Source organism: Schistocerca piceifrons, unplaced genomic scaffold (genome assembly GCF_021461385.2).
Source record: "Schistocerca piceifrons isolate TAMUIC-IGC-003096 unplaced genomic scaffold, iqSchPice1.1 HiC_scaffold_1806, whole genome shotgun sequence".
Lineage (NCBI taxonomy): Eukaryota > Metazoa > Arthropoda > Insecta > Orthoptera > Acrididae > Schistocerca > Schistocerca piceifrons.
Window position 1 is genome coordinate 506144 of NW_025727686.1, and position 16487 is coordinate 522630.

At 38.6% G+C, this 16487-nt stretch overlaps 1 protein-coding gene across 1 annotated transcript in view; it reads left to right on the forward strand.

The window, feature by feature from the left end:
- The window catches only part of LOC124740719 (piggyBac transposable element-derived protein 4-like), a 105396-nt gene extending 96447 nt beyond the window's left edge, over positions 1–8949 (forward strand). The window contains exons 2-3 of the mRNA XM_047248629.1: positions 7037–7230; positions 7334–8949. Of these exons, the coding sequence (XP_047104585.1) occupies positions 7037–7230; positions 7334–8949 (1810 nt within the window). The remainder of the gene's footprint in view (positions 1–7036; positions 7231–7333) is intronic.
- The last annotated feature ends 7538 nt before the right edge of the window (positions 8950–16487 follow it).

Genomic DNA, 16487 nt, shown 5'->3' on the forward strand with positions numbered 1-16487 from the left:
CAATGCCGACTTAAGTACAAGGAGACTGACTCTTCTTACTGTCTATGTTTTGAACCTTTGCTGTGAGACCAGTTTTAGATTCCGATGCTTCACTTCACATTTGCTGTATCCCTTGGACCTTCTTATTGAGGATGAAACACAGAAATTGCATCGGAATTAAATACAAAAGGCACTATGCCGACTAAAGTACAAGAATACTGACTCTTCTTAGTTTCTATGTTTTGAACCTTTCCTGTGAGACCAGTTTTAATTCCGATGCTTCACTTCAGGTTAAGTATATCAGTTGGACTTTCTTATTGACGATGAAACACAGAAATTGCATCGGAATTAAATACAAAAGGCACAATGCCGACTTAAGTACAAGAGGACTGACTCTTCTTGCATTCTATGATTTGAGCCTTTCCTGTGAGACCAGTTTCAGATATCGATGCTTCCCTTCAGGTTTACTGTATCCCTTGGACATCCATATTGACGATGAAACACAGAAATTGCATCGGAATTAAATACAAAAATGCACAATGCCGATTGAGGTAGAAGAAGACTGACTCTTCTTACTGTCTATGTTTTGAACCTTTCCTGTGAGACCAGTTTTAGATTCCGATGCTTCACTTCAGGTTTACTGTATCCCTTGGACCTTCTTATTGACGATGAAAGTCAGAAATAGCATTGGAATTCAATGCAAGAGGCACAATGCCATCTTAAGTACAAGAAGACTGACTCTTTTTACTGTCTATGTTTTGAACCTTTCTGTGAGACCAGTTTTAGATTCCGATGCTTCACTTCAGGTTTACTGTACACCTTGCACCTTCTTATTGACGATAAAACACAGAAATTGCATCGGAATTAAATACAAAAGGCACAACGCCGACTTTAGTACAAGAGTACTGACTCTTCTTACATTCTATGATATGAGCCTTTCCTGTGAGACCAGATTTAGATATCGATGCTTCACTTCAGGTTTACTGTATCCCTTGGACATCCTTATTGACGATGAAACACAGAAATTGCATTGGAATTAAATACAAAACGCACAATGCCGTCTTAAGAACAAGAAGACTGACTCTTATTACTGAATAGGCTTTGAGCCTATCCTGTGAGGCCAGTTTTAGATTCAGATGTTTCACTTCTGGTTTACTGTATCACTTATACCTTCTTATTGACGATGAAACACAGAAATTGCATCGGAATTAAATACAAAGGGCACAATGCCGACTTCAGTACAAGGAGACTGACTCTTATTTCTTTCTGTGTTTTAATTCTTTCCTGTGAGACCAGTTTAAGATTCCGATGCTTCACTTTAGGTTTACTGTATCCCTTGGACCTTCTTATTGATGATTTAACACAGAAATTGCACCAGAACTAAATACCAAAACACATTGCTGACATAAGTACAAGAAGACTGACTCTTCTTACTGTCTATGTTTTGAAACTTTCCTGTGAGACCAGTTTTAGATTCCGATGCTTCACTTCAGGTTTACTGTATCGCTTGGACCTTATTATCGACGATGGAACACAGAAATTTCATCGGAATTAAATACAAATTGCACAATGCCGACGTAAGTACAAGAAGACTGACTCTTCTTACTGTCTTTGATTTGAAACATTCCTGTGAGACCAGTTTTAGATTCCGATGCTTCACTTCAGGTTTACTGTATCCCTTGGACCTTCTTATTGACGATGAAACACAGAATATGCATCGGAATTAAATACAAAAGGCACATTGCCGACTTAAGTACAAGAAGACCGACTCTTCTTACTGTCTATGTTTTGAGCCTTTCCTGTGAGACCAGTTTTAGATTGCGATGCTTCACTTCAGGTTTACTGTATCCCTTGGACCTTCTTATTGATGATGAAACACAGAAATTGCATCGGAATTAATTACAAAAGTCACAATGTCGTCTTAAGTACGAGAAGACTGACTCTTCTTACTGTCTATGTTTTGAACCTCTCCTGTGAGACCACTTTTAGATACCGATGCTTCACTTCAGGTTTACTGTATCCCTTGGACATTCTTATTGACGATAAAACACAGAAATTGCATCGGAATTAAATACAAAAGGCACAATGCTGACTTAAGTACAAGAGGACTTACTCTTCTTACATTCTATGATTTGAGCCTTTCCTGTGAGACCAGTTTCAGATATCGATGCTTCACTTCAGGCTTTGCTGTATCCCTTGGAGCTCTATATTGACGATGAAACACAGAAATTAGATCGGAATTAAATACAAAAGGCACAATGCCGACTTAAGTACAAGAGGACTGACTCTTCTAACATTCCACGATTTGAGCCTTTCCTGTGAGTCCAGTTTTAGATTCCGATGCTTTACTTCAGGTTTACTGTATCAATTGGACCTACTTATTGGCGATGAAACACAGAAATTGCATCGGATTTAAATACAAAGGGCACAATGCCGACTTAAGTACAAGAGGACTGACCCTTCATACATTCTATGATTTGAGCCTTTCCCGTGAGACCAGTTTTAATATAGATGCTTCACTTCAGGTTTACACTATCCCTTGGACCTTCGTATTGACGATGAAACACAGAAAATGAATCGGAATTAAATACAAAAGGGACAATGCCGACTTAAGTACAAGAAGACTGACTCTCCTTACTGTCTATGTTTTGAATCTCTCCTGTGAGACAAGTTATAGAATCCGATGCTTCATTTCATGTTTACTGTATCCCTTGGACCTTCGTATTTACGATGAATCATAGAAATTGCATCGGAATTAAAAACAAAAGGTTCAATTTCGACTTATGTACAAGAAGACTGTGTCTTCTTACTGCCTTTGATGTGAACCTTTCCTGTGAGACCAGTTTTAGAATCCGCTGCTTCAGTACATGTGTACTGTATCCCTTGGACCTTCTTATTGACGATGAAACACAGAAATTGCATCGGAATTAAATAGAAAACGCACAATGCAGACTCAAATAAAAGGAGACTGACTCTTCTTTCGGTCTATGATTTGAAACTTTCCTGTGAGACCAATTTTAGATTCCGATGCTTCACTTCAGGTTTACAGCATCCCTTTGACATCCTTATTGACGATGAAACACAGAAATTTCATCGGAAGTGAATACAAAAGGTACAATGCCGATTGAAGTACAAGAAGACTGACTCTTCTTACTGACTATGTTTTGAACCTTTCCTGTGAGACCAGTTTTAGATTCCGATGCTTTACTTCAGGTTTACTGTATCCCTTGGACCTTCGTATTGACATTGAAACACAGAAATTGTATCGGAATTAAATACAAAATTGACAATACCGACTTAAGTACAAGAAGACTGACTCTTCTAATTGTCTATGCTTTGAATCTCTCCTGTGAGACAAGTTATAGAATCCAATGCTTCATTTTAGGTTTACTGTATCCCTTGGACCTTCGTATTGACGATGAACCATAGAAATTGCATCGGAATTAAAAGCAAAAGGCACAATATCGACTTAAGTACAAGAAGACTGTCTCTTCTTACTGTCTTTGCTTTGAACCTTTCCTGTGAGATCAGTTTTAGATTCCGATGCTTCAGTTCAGGTTTACTGTATCCCATGGACCTTCTTATTGACGATGAAACACAGAAATTGCATCGGAATTAATACAAAAGGCACAATGCCGACTAAAGTACAAGAATACTGATCCTTCTTAGTTTCTATGTTTTGAACCTTTCCTGTGAGACCTGTTTATATTCCGATGCTTCACTTCAGGTTAACTCTATCACTTGGACCTTCTTATTGACGATGAAACACAGAAATTACATCGAATTAAATACAAAAGGCACAATGCCGACTTAAGTACAAGAGGACTGACTCTTCTTGCATTCTATGATTTGAGCATTTCCTGTGAGACCAGTTTCACATATCGATGCTTCCCTTCAGGTTTACTGTATCCCTTGGATATCCTTATTGACGATGAAACACAGAAATTGCATCGGAATTAAATACAAAAGGCACAATGCCGATTGAAGTAGAAGAAGACTGACTCTTCTTACTGTCTATGTTATGAACCTTTGCTGAGAGACCAGTTTTAGATTCCGATGCTTCACTTCAGGTTTACTGTATCCCTTGGGCCTTCTTATTGACGATGAAACACAGAAATTGCATCGGAATTAATACAAAAGGCACAATGCCGACTAAAGTACAAGAATACTGATCCTTCTTAGTTTCTATGTTTTGAACCTTTCCTGTGAGACCTGTTTATATTCCGATGCTTCACTTCAGTATAACTCTATCACTTGGACCTTCTTATTGACGATGAAACACAGAAATTACATCGAATTAAATACAAAAGGCACAATGCCGACTTAAGTACAAGAGGACTGACTCTTCTTGCATTCTATGATTTGAGCATTTCCTCTGAGACCAGTTTCACATATCGATGCTTCCCTTCAGGTTTACTGTATCCCTTGGACATCCTTATTGACGATGAAACACAGAATATGCATCGGAATTAAATACAAAAGGCACATTGCCGACTTAGGTATAACAAGACTGACTCTTCTTACTGTCTATGTTTTGAGCCTTTCCTGTGAGACCGGTTTTAGATTGCGATGCTTCACTTCAGGTTTACTGTATTACTTGGACCTTCTTATTGACGATGAAACACAGAAATTGCATCGGAAATAATTGCAAAAGTCACAATGAAGTCTTAAGTACAAGAAGACTGACTCTTCTTACTGTCTATGCTTTGAATCTCTCCTGTGAGACAAGTTATAGAATCCGATGCTTCACTTCAGGTTTACTGTATCCCTTGGACCTTCGTATTGACGATGAAGCATAGAAGTTGCATCGCAATTAAAAACAAAAAGCACAATAGCGACTTAAGTACAAGAAGACTGCCTCTTCTTACTGTCTTTGTTTTGAACCTTTCCTGTGAGACCAGTTTCAGATTCCGATGCTTCAATTCAGGTTTACTGTATTCCTTGGACCTTCTTATTGACGATGAAACACAGAAATTGCGTCGGAATTAAATACAGAACGCACAATGCAGACTCACGTATAAGGAGACTGACTCTTCTTACTGACTATTATTTTAAACTTTCCTGTGAGACCAATTTTAGATACCGATGCTTCACTTCAGGTTTACTGCATCCCTTGGACCTTTTATTGACGATGAAACACAGAAACTGCATCGGAATTAAATACATAATGCACAATGCCGACTTAAGTACAAGAGGACTGACTCTTTTTACATTCTATGATTTGAGCCTTTCCTGTGAGACCAGCTTCAGATATCGATGATTCGCTTCAGGTTTACTGTATCCCTTGGACCTTCATATTGACGATGAAACACAGAAATTGCATCGGAATTAAATACAAAAGGCACAATGCCGATTGAAGTACAGGAAGACTGACTCTTCTTACTGACTATGTTTTGAACCTTTCCTGTGTGACCTGTTTTAGATTCCGATGGTTTACTTCAGGTTTACTGTTTCCCTTGGTCCTTCTTATTGACGATGAAACACAGAAATTGCATCGGAATGAAATACAAAAGGCACAATGCCGATTGAAGTACAGGAAGACTGACTCTTCTTACTGACTATACTTTGAACCTTTCCTGTGAGACCTGTATTAGATTCCGATGCTTTACTTCAGGTTTACTGTTTCCCTTGGACCTTCGTATTGACAATGAAACAAAGATATTGAATCGGAATAAAATACAAAGGGCACAATGCCGACTTAAGTACAAGAGGACTGACCCTTCTTACATTCTATGTTTTGAGCCTTTCCTGTGAGACCAGTTTTAGATATCGATGCTTCACTTCAGGTTTACATTATCCCTTGGACCTTCGTATTGACGATGAAATACAGAAATTGTATCGGAATGAAACACAAAAGGGACAATGCCGAGTTAAGTACAAGATGACTGACTCTCCTTACTGTCTATGCTTTGAATCTCTCCTGTGAGACAAGTTATAGAATCCGATGCTTCATTTCAGGTTTACTGTATCCCTTGGACCTTTGTATTGACGATGAAGTATGGAAGTTGCACCGGAATTAAAAACAATAGTCACAATAGCGACTTAAGTACAAGAAGACTGTCCCTTCTTACTGTCTTTGTTTTGAACCTTTCCTGTGAGACCAGTTTTGGATTCCGATGCTTCAGTTCAGGTTTACTGTATCCCTTGGACCTTCTTATTGACGATGAAACACTGAAATTGCATCGGAATTAAATTCAAAACGCACAATGCCGACTCAAGTACAAGGAGACTGACTCTTCTTACTGTCTATTATTTGAAACTTTCCTGTGAGACCAGTTTTAGACTTCGATGCTTCACTTCAGGTTTACTGTATCCCTTGGACCTTCATATTAACGATGAAACACAGAATATGAATCGGAATTAAATACAAAAGGCACATTGCCGACTTAGGTATAAGAAGACTGACTCTTCTTACTGTCTATGTTTTGAGCCTTTCCTGTGAGACCGTTTTAGATTGCGATGCTTCACTTCAGGTTTACTGTCTTACTTGGACCTTCTTATTGACGATGAAACACAGAAATTGCATCGGAATTAATTACAAAAGTCACAATGCCGTCTTAAGTACAAGAAGACTGACTCTTCTTACTGTCTATGTTTTGAACCCCTCCTGTGAGACCAGTTTTAGATACCGATGCTTCACTTCAGGTTTACTGTACCCCTTGGACATTCTTATTGACGATAAAACACAGAAATTGCATCGGAATTAAATACAAAAGGCACAATGCTGACTTAAGTACAAGAGGTCTGACTCTTCTTACATTCTATGATTTGAGCCTTTCCTGTGAGACCAGTTTTAGATATCGATGCTTCACTTCAGGCTTTGCTGTATCCCTTGGAGCTTTATATTGACGATGAACCACAGAAATTAGATCGGAATTAACACTCTAAGCGCCAAGCCCGTAAAATTTATGGGCCTGGGATCGCGCGAAAATCACCAAGCCCGTAAAATTTACGGGCCGCTACATTTAATTTCATTCAAAACACTGCAACGTTATTTCTACGGGTTTGGCCAGCGCTATACGTTTTTCAGATGTTTATTAACAAAATGCGTCCATAGATGTCACGGCAGCGCTGTAATTCATGTTAAAACTTATCTTTGCGTTCTCAGTCTGTATATCATTCAGTTGTTTGTCATCATGTTTCGGCGCGGTTTATCAGACGCAGAAATTGCGGATTTGATCAATCATAGCGACACTCTGGATAATGTAGAGAGTGATTCAGACGATTCTGAATGCAATGGTGTGTTTGAAGGTACGTATTTCCGAATTTTCCACGTAATTGTGCAGTACGCACATATCTGTTGAACATGTGTAAACGATGTATGTAGTTACACATAATGTGATATTCTTTTTAGAAGACGAGATTGATGACAGTTTGTCTTCAGATGAAGACGAGAATGATGTTGAAGGTGTTGCTTCAAATCCAGCAGCTGTGCCGTATCCGAAAGACAGTGAGTGGACTGCAGTTGACACCTACCGACCTCTGCCTGTCAACACGACACCCAGGCAGATACTAGTGGATATTGATGAGTCGAGTTCTGTACTGGATTGCAGTAAAGTGTTCCTTACTGACAGTGACGTAAATGAACTCAAGAGACAGACAAATTTGTATGCATCACAGACAATACAGAAGAAAAGAAGAGGAAATAATCTGAAGCCCCATTCAGTTTTGAGTTCGTGGAAGCCAGTGACTATAAGTGAGATGAGGCGTTTCTTGGGTATTATTTTCCACATGTGTGTTTCGAAAAAGCCCAAAATTGCGGACCATTGGAGCACTAATCCTGTTCTTAGTTGTAACTTTTGTCCCCATGTCATGAGCCGTTTGCGTTTCACTCAGATACTGTCATGCTTGCATCTTGTTGACAATTCAAATCAGAAAAAACCAGGCGAAGATGGATTTCATCCACTTTACAAAGTTTTGCCATATTATAATAATTTGAAGGAGCGATGTATCCAGGCATATCGTCCCTCAGAAAAAGTGACAATTGATGAAGGAATTTGCCCATTTCGAGGTCGTGTGAGTTTCCGTGTTTACATGCAAAATAAGCCTCATAAGTATGGACTGAAAGTATATGCTGTTGCTGAAGCCAGTAGTGGCTATGTTGTAAATTTTGAAGTTTATGCTGGTAAGCATATTGTTGACAATTCTTCGTCTGCGGTTATTTTGCGATTGTTGTCTGACAGCAGCTTGCTGAACAAAGGCCACACTGTGTATTTAGATCGATTTTATTCCAGTCCAGAGCTATTTCAGCAACTGGCAGAGAAAGGCACTGGAGCTGTTGGTACTGTGAACAAATCCAGGAAAGGATTGCCTAAAGATTTAGTATCTGCTACGCTGAAAAAGGGCGAAATGTCTTTTCGGCGTAAAGATAATGTATTGGCAATGAAGTGGAAAGATAAGAGAGATGTGTATACATTGTCTACAAGGCATCAAGCAACATTTGGTACGCATACTAAGAGAAATGGGTCTGTAGTATTGAAACCACTTCAGGTACTTGATTACAACCTCAATAAAATTGGAGTGGATATTGGAGACCAACGCCTGCAGTACAATCCGTTCCAGCACAGAACTGTGAAATGGTGGCGAAAATTATATTTCCATTTGCTGCTTATGGGAGTATCAAATGCATTTTGGCTGTACAATGCAGTGCACAGGAAGAAAATTACAATAACAGACTTTATAACAGTGCTTGCAGTTCAGCTTGTTGAAGACGACACACTTGAATTCATTCCAAGAAATGAAGGAACTGTAGGTCGGCTAACAAAGAGACATTTTTTGCAGCACATACCTGCAACTACTAAGAAGTATGCTGCTCGTGTGTGTCACGTGTGCAGTTCCAGGAGCAAGAAACAGAGTGGCAAGGCTTCTCGCAAAGAGACACAATACGAATGTGAACAGTGTGGCGTTGCACTCTGCCTGGAACCTTGCTTTAAAATTTTCCACACTAAAAAACAATATGATTCTGTGTGAAATTTATATGTAATACTGTATACTATCAGAAACATGTAATGTAGTGCCACAATTTTGGTTAAAAATAAATCACAATTGTATTCCCTTATTCGTATGACTTTTTCTAAATTCTTAAAACATCTAAGTGATTTCTATAACTGTACCTTAAAGCTGTGCATTGTAAAGTAGTTTCTTTCACTCAGAATTAAAGTAGAAATGTGCAGCTTCAAGATGGTACCAAATTTGCCACAATCCAAACAGTAGATTTGATGCAGTAATTTTTTTAATATTGGTAAAATTGCCCGGTTTCTAGGGACGGGTGCATAAAATAGGCCTGGTACAGAGAGTGTTAAATACAAAAGGCACAATGCCGACTTAAGTACAAGAGGACTGACTCTTCTAACATTCCACGATTTGAGCCTTTCCTGTGAGACCAGTTTTAGATTCCGATGCTTTACTTCAGGTTTACTGTATCCATTGGACCTACTTATTGACGATGAAACACAGAAATTGCATCGGAATTAAATACAAAGGGCACAATGCCGACGTAAGTACAAGAGGACTGACCCTTCTTACTTTCTGTGATTTGAGCCTTTCCCGTGAGACCAGTTTTAATATAGATGCTTCACTTCAGGTTTACACTATCCCTTGGACCTTCGTATTGACGATGAAACACAGAAATTGAATCGGAATTAAATACAATGGGGACAATGCCGACTTAAGTACAAGTTGACTGACTCTTCTAATTGTCTATGTTTTGAATCTCTCCTGTGAGACAAGTTATAGAATCCAATGCTTCATTTTAGGTTTACTGTATCCCTTAGAACTTCGTATTGACGATGAACCATAGAAATTACATCGGAATTAAAAACAAAAGGCACAATAGTGACTTAAGTACAAGAAGACTGTCCCTTCTTACTGTCTTTGTTTTGAACCTTTCCTGTGAGATCAGTTTTAGATTCCGATGCTTCACTTCAGGTTTACTGTATCTCTTGGACATTCTTATTGACGATTTAACACAGAAATTACACCAGAACTAAATACGAAAGACACATTGCCGTGATAAGTACAAGAAGACTGAGTCTTCTTACTGTCTATGCTTTGAACCTTTCCTGTGAGACCAGTTTTAGATTCCGATCCTTCACTTCAGGTTTACTGTATCACTTGGACTCTATTATTGACGAAGAAACACAGAAATTGTATCGGAATTAAATTCAAAATTGACAATGCCGACTTAAGTACAAGAATACTGACTCTTCTAATTGTCTATGTTTTGAATCTCTCCTGTGAGACAAGTTATAGAATCCAATGCTTCATTTCAGGTCTATTGTATCCCTTTCACCTTCGTATTGTCGATGAACCATAGAAATTGCATCGGAATTAAAAACAAAAGGCACAATAGCGACTTAAGTACAAGAAGACTGTCTCTTCTTACTGTCTTTGCTTTGAACCTTTCCTGTGAGAACAGTTTTATATTCCGATGCTTTACTTCAGGTTTACTGTATCCCTTGGACCTTCTTATTGACAATGAAACACAGAAATTGCATCGGAATTATATGCAAAGGGCACAATGCCGACTTAAGTACAAAAGGACTGACTCTTCTTACATTCTATGATTTGAGCCTTTCCTGTGAGACCAGTTTTAGATACCGATGATTCACTTCAGGTTTACTGTATCCCTTGGACCTTCGTATTGACGATGAAACACAGAAATTGCATCGGAATTAAATACAAATTTCACAATGCCGACGTAAGTACAAGACGACTGACTCTTCTTACTGTCTATGATTTGAAACATTCCTGTGAGACCAGTTTTAGAATCCAATGTTTCACTTCAGGTTTACTGTATCCCTTGGACCTTCTCATTGACGATGAAACACAGAATATGCATCGGAATTAAATACAAAAGGCACATTGCCGACTTAGGTATAAGAAGACTGACTCTTCTTACTGTCTATGTTTTGAGCCTTTCCTGTGAGACCGGTTTTAGATTGCGATGCTTCACTTCAGGTTTACTGTATTACTTGGACCTTCTTATTGACGATGAAACACAGAAATTGCATCGGAAATAATTACAAAAGTCACAATGAAGTCTTAAGTACAAGAAGACTGACTCTTCTTACTGTCTATGCTTTGAATCTCTCCTGTGAGACAAGTTATAGAATCCGATGCTTCATTTCAGGTTTACTGTATCCCTTGGACCTTCGTATTGACGATGAAGCATAGAAGTTGCATCGGAATTAAAAACAAAAAGCACAATAGCGACTTAAGTACAAGAAGACTGCCTCTTCTTACTGTCTTTGTTTTGAACCTTTCCTGTGAGACCAGTTTCAGATTCCGATGCTTCAATTCGGTTTACTGTATTCCTTGGACCTTCTTATTGACGATGAAACACAGAAATTGCATCGGAATTAAATACAGAATGCACAATGCAGACTCACGTATAAGGAGACTGACTCTTCTTACTGACTATTATTTGAAACTTTCCTGTGAGACCAATTTTAGATACCGATGCTTCACTTCAGGTTTACTGCATCCCTTGGACCTTCTTATTGACGATGAAACACAGAAACTGCATCGGAATTAAATACATAATGCACAATGCCGACTTAAGTACAAGAGGAATGACTCTTTTTACATTCTATGATTTGAGCCTTTCCTGTGTGACCTGTTTTAGATTCCGATGCTTTACTTCAGGTTTACTGTATCCTTTGGACCTTCTTATTGACGATGAAACACAGAAATTGCATCGGAATGAAATACAAAAGGCACAAAGCCGATTGAAGTACCGGAAGACTGACTCTTCTTACTGACTATACTTTGAACCTTTCCTGTGAGACCTGTATTAGATTCCGATGCTTTACTTCAGGTTTACTGTTTCCCTTGGACCTTCGTATTGACAATGAAACAAAGATATAGAATCGGAATAAAATACAAAGGGCACAATGCCGACTTAAGTACAAGAGGACTGACTCTTCTTACATTCTATGTTTTGAGCCTTTCCTGTGAGACCAGTTTTAGATATCGATGCTTCACTTCAGGTTCACTGTATCCCTTGGACCTTCGTATTGACGATGAAACACAGAAATTGTATCGGAATGAAACACAAAAGGGACAATGCCGAGTTAAGTACAAGATGTCTGACTCTCCTTACTGTCTATGCTTTGAATCTCTTCTGTGAGACAAGTTATAGAATCCGATGCTTCATTTCAGGTTTACTGTATCCCTTGCACCTTTGTATTGACGATGAAGTATGGAAGTTGCACCGGAATTAAAAGCTATAGTCACAATAGCGACTTAAGTTCAAGAAGACTGTCTCTTCTTACTGTCTTTGTTTTGAACCTTTCCTGTGAGACCAGTTTTGGATTCCGATGCTTCAGTTCAGGTTTACTGTATCACTTGGACCTTCTTATTGACGATGAAACACAGAAATTCCATCGGAATTAAATTCAAAACGCACAATGCCGACTCAAGTACAAGGAGACTGACTCTTCTTACTGTCTATTATTTGAAACTTTCCTGTGAGACCAATTTTGGATTCCGATGCTTCACTTCAGGTTTACTGCATCCCTTGGACCTTCTTATTGACGATGAAACACAGAAATTGCATCGAATTATAATACAAAAGGCACAATGCCGACTTAAGTACAAGAGGACTGACTCTTCTTACATTCTATGATTCGAGCCTTTCCTGTGAGACCAGCTTCAGATATCGATGCTTCACTTCAGGTTTACTGTATCCCTTGGACATCCTTATTGACGATGAAACACAGAAATTGCATCGGAATTAAATACAAAAGGATCAATGCCGACTTAAGTACAAGAAGACTGACTCTTCTTACTGTCTACGTTTTGGACCTTCCCAGTGAGACAAGTTTTAGATTCCGATGCTTCACTTCAGGTTTACTGTATCCCTTGGACCCTCGTATTGACGATGAAACACAGAAATTGTATCGGAATGAAACACAAAAGGGACAATGCCGAGTTAAGTACAAGATGTCTGACTCTCCTTACTGTCTATGCTTTGAATCTCTTCTGTGAGACAAGTTATAGAATCCGATGCTTCATTTCAGGTTTACTGTATCCCTTGCACCTTTGTATTGACGATGAAGTATGGAAGTTGCACCGGAATTAAAAGCTATAGTCACAATAGCGACTTAAGTACAAGAGGACTGACTCTTCTTACTGTCTATGTCTTGAAACTTTCCTGTGAGATCGGTTTTAGATTCTGATGCTTCACTTCAGGTTTACTGTATTCCTTGGACCTTCTTATTGACGATGAAACACAGGAATTGGATCGGAATTAAATACAAAATGCACAAAGCCGACGTAAGTACAAGAAGACTGACTCTTCTTACTGTCTATGATTTGAAACTTTCCTGTGAGACCAGTTTTAGACTTCGATGCTTCACTTCAGGTTTACTATATCCCTAGGACCCTCTTGTTGACGATGAAACACAGAAATTGCAACGTAATTAAATACAAAAGGCACAATGCCGACTTAAGTACAAGAGGAATGACCCTTCTTACATTCTATGATTTGAGCCTTTCCTGTGAGACCAGTTTCAGATATCGATGCTTCACTTCAGGTTTACTGTATCCCTTGGACATCCTTATTGACGATGTAATACAGAAATTGCATCGGAATTAAATACAAGAGGCACAATGCCGACTGAATTACAAGAAGACTGACTCTTCTTACTGTCTATGTTTTGAACCTTTCCTGTGTGACCAGTTTTAGATTCCGTTGCTTTACTTCAAGTTTACTGTATCGGTTGGACCATCTTATTGACAATAAAACACAGAAATTGCATCGGAATTAAATACAAAAGGCACAATGCCGACTTAAGTACAAGAAGACTGCCTCTTCTTACTGTCTATGTTTTGAACCTTTCCTGTGAGACATGTTATAGAATCCGATGCTTCATTTCAGGTTTAGTGTATCCCTTGGGCAGTCGTATTGACTATGAAGCATAGAAATTGCATCGGAATTAAAGACAAAAGGCACATTAGCGACTTAAGTACAAGAATACTGTCTCTTCTTACTGTCTTTGTTTTGAACCTTTCCAGTGAGACCAGTTTTAGATTCCGATGCTTCAGTTCAGGTTTACTGTATCCCTTGGACCTTCTTATTGTCGATGAAACACAGAAATTGCATCGGAATTAGTTACAAAAGGCACAATGCCGACTCAAGTACAGGGAGACTGACGCTTCTTACTGCCTATGTTTTGAATCTTTGCTGTGAGACCAGTTTTAGATTCCGATGCTTCACTTCTGGTTTGCTGTATCCCTTGGACCTTCTTATTGACGATGAAACACAGAAACTGCATCGGAATTAAATACAAAATGCACAATGCTGACTTAAGTACAAGAGGACAGACTCTTCTGACATTCTATGATTTGAACCTTTCCTGTGAGACCAGTTTTAGACTTCGATGCTTCACTTCAGGTTTACTGTATCCCTAGGACCCTCTTGTTGACGATGAAACACAGAAATTGCATCGGAATTAAATACAAAAGGCTCAATGATAATTTAAATAACAAGAAGACTACTCTTCTTATTGTCTATGTGTTGAACCTTTCCTGTGAGACCAGTTTTAAATTCCGATGCTTCACTTCAGGTTTACCCTTTCGGTTGTACATTCTTATTGATGATGAAACACAGAAATTGCATAGGAACTAAATACAAAATGCACAATGCCGACTCAAGTACAAGAACACTGACTCTTCTTACTGTCTATAATTTGAAACTTTCCTGTGAGACCAATTTTAGATTCCGATACTTCACTTCAGGTTTACTGTATCCCTGGGACCTTCTAATTGACGATGAAACGCAGAAATTGCATCGGATTAAATACAAAAGGCACAATGGCCACTTAAGTACAAGAAGACTGACTTTTTTAGTTTCTATGTTTTGAACCTATCCTGTGAGACCAGTTTAGATTCCGTTGCTTCACTTCAGGTTTACTATATTATTTGGACCTTCTTATTGACGATGAAACACAGAAATTGCAACGTAATTAAATACAAAAGGCACAATGCCGACTTAAGTACAAGAGGAATGACCCTTCTTACATTCTATGATTTGAGCCTTTCCTGTGAGACCAGTTTCAGATATCGATGCTTCACTTCAGGTTTACTGTATCCCTTGGACATCCTTATTGACGATGTAATACAGAAATTGCATCGGAATTAAATACAAGAGGCACAATGCCGATTGAATTACAAGAAGACTGACTCTTCTTACTGTCTATGTTTTGAACCTTTCCTGTGTGACCAGTTTTAGATTCCGTTGCTTTACTTCAAGTTTACTGTATCGGTTGGACCATCTTATTGACAATAAAACACAGAAATTGCATCGGAATTAAATACAAAAGGCACAATGCCGACTTAAGTACAAGAAGACTGCCTCTTCTTACTGTCTATGTTTTGAACCTTTCCTGTGAGACATGTTATAGAATCCGATGCTTCATTTCAGGTTTAGTGTATCCCTTGGGCAGTCGTATTGACGATGAAGCATAGAAATTGCATCGGAATTAAAGACAAAAGGCACATTAGCGACTTAAGTACAAGAATACTGTCTCTTCTTACTGTCTTTGTTTTGAACCTTTCCTGTGAGACCAGTTTTAGATTCCGATGCTACAGTTCAGGTTTACTGTATCCCTTGGACCTTCTTATTGTCGATGAAACACAGAAATTGCATCGGAATTAATTACAAAAGGCACAATTCCGACTCAAGTACAGGGAGACTGACGCTTCTTACTGCCTATGTTTTGAATCTTTGCTGTGAGACCAGTTTTAGATTCCGATGCTTCACTTCAGGTTTGCTGTATCCCTTGGACCTTCTTATTGACGATGAAACACAGAAACTGCATCGGAATTAAATACAAAATGCACAATGCTGACTTAAGTACAAGAGGACTGACTCTTCTGACATTCTATGATTTGAACCTTTCCTGTGAGACCAGTTTTAGATATCGATGCTTCACTTCAGGCTTTGCTGTAACCCTTGGAGCTTTATATTGACGATGAAAGACAGAAATTTGATCGGAATTAAATACAAAAGGCACAATGCCGACTTAAGTACAAGAGGACTGACTCTTCTTACATTCCACGAATTGAGCCTTTCCTGTGAGACCAGTTTTAGACTCCGTTGCTTTACTTCAGAATTACTGTACCCTTGGACTTTCTTATTGACGATGAAACACAGAAATTGCATCGGATTTAAATACAAAGGGCACAATGCCGACTTAAGTACAAGAGGACTGACCCTTCTTACATTCTATGATTTGAGCCTTTCCTGTGAGACCAGTTTTAATATAGATGCTTCACTTCAGGTTTACACTATCCCTTGGACCTTCGTATTGACGATGAAACACAGAAATTGTATCGGAATTAAATAAAAAATTGACAATGCCGACTTAAGTACAAGAAGACTGAATCTTCTAATTGTCTATGTTTTGAATCTCTCCTGTGAGACAAGTTATAGAATCCAATGCTTCATTTCACGTTTATTGTATCCCTTTCACCTTCGTATTGTCGATGAACCATAGAAATTG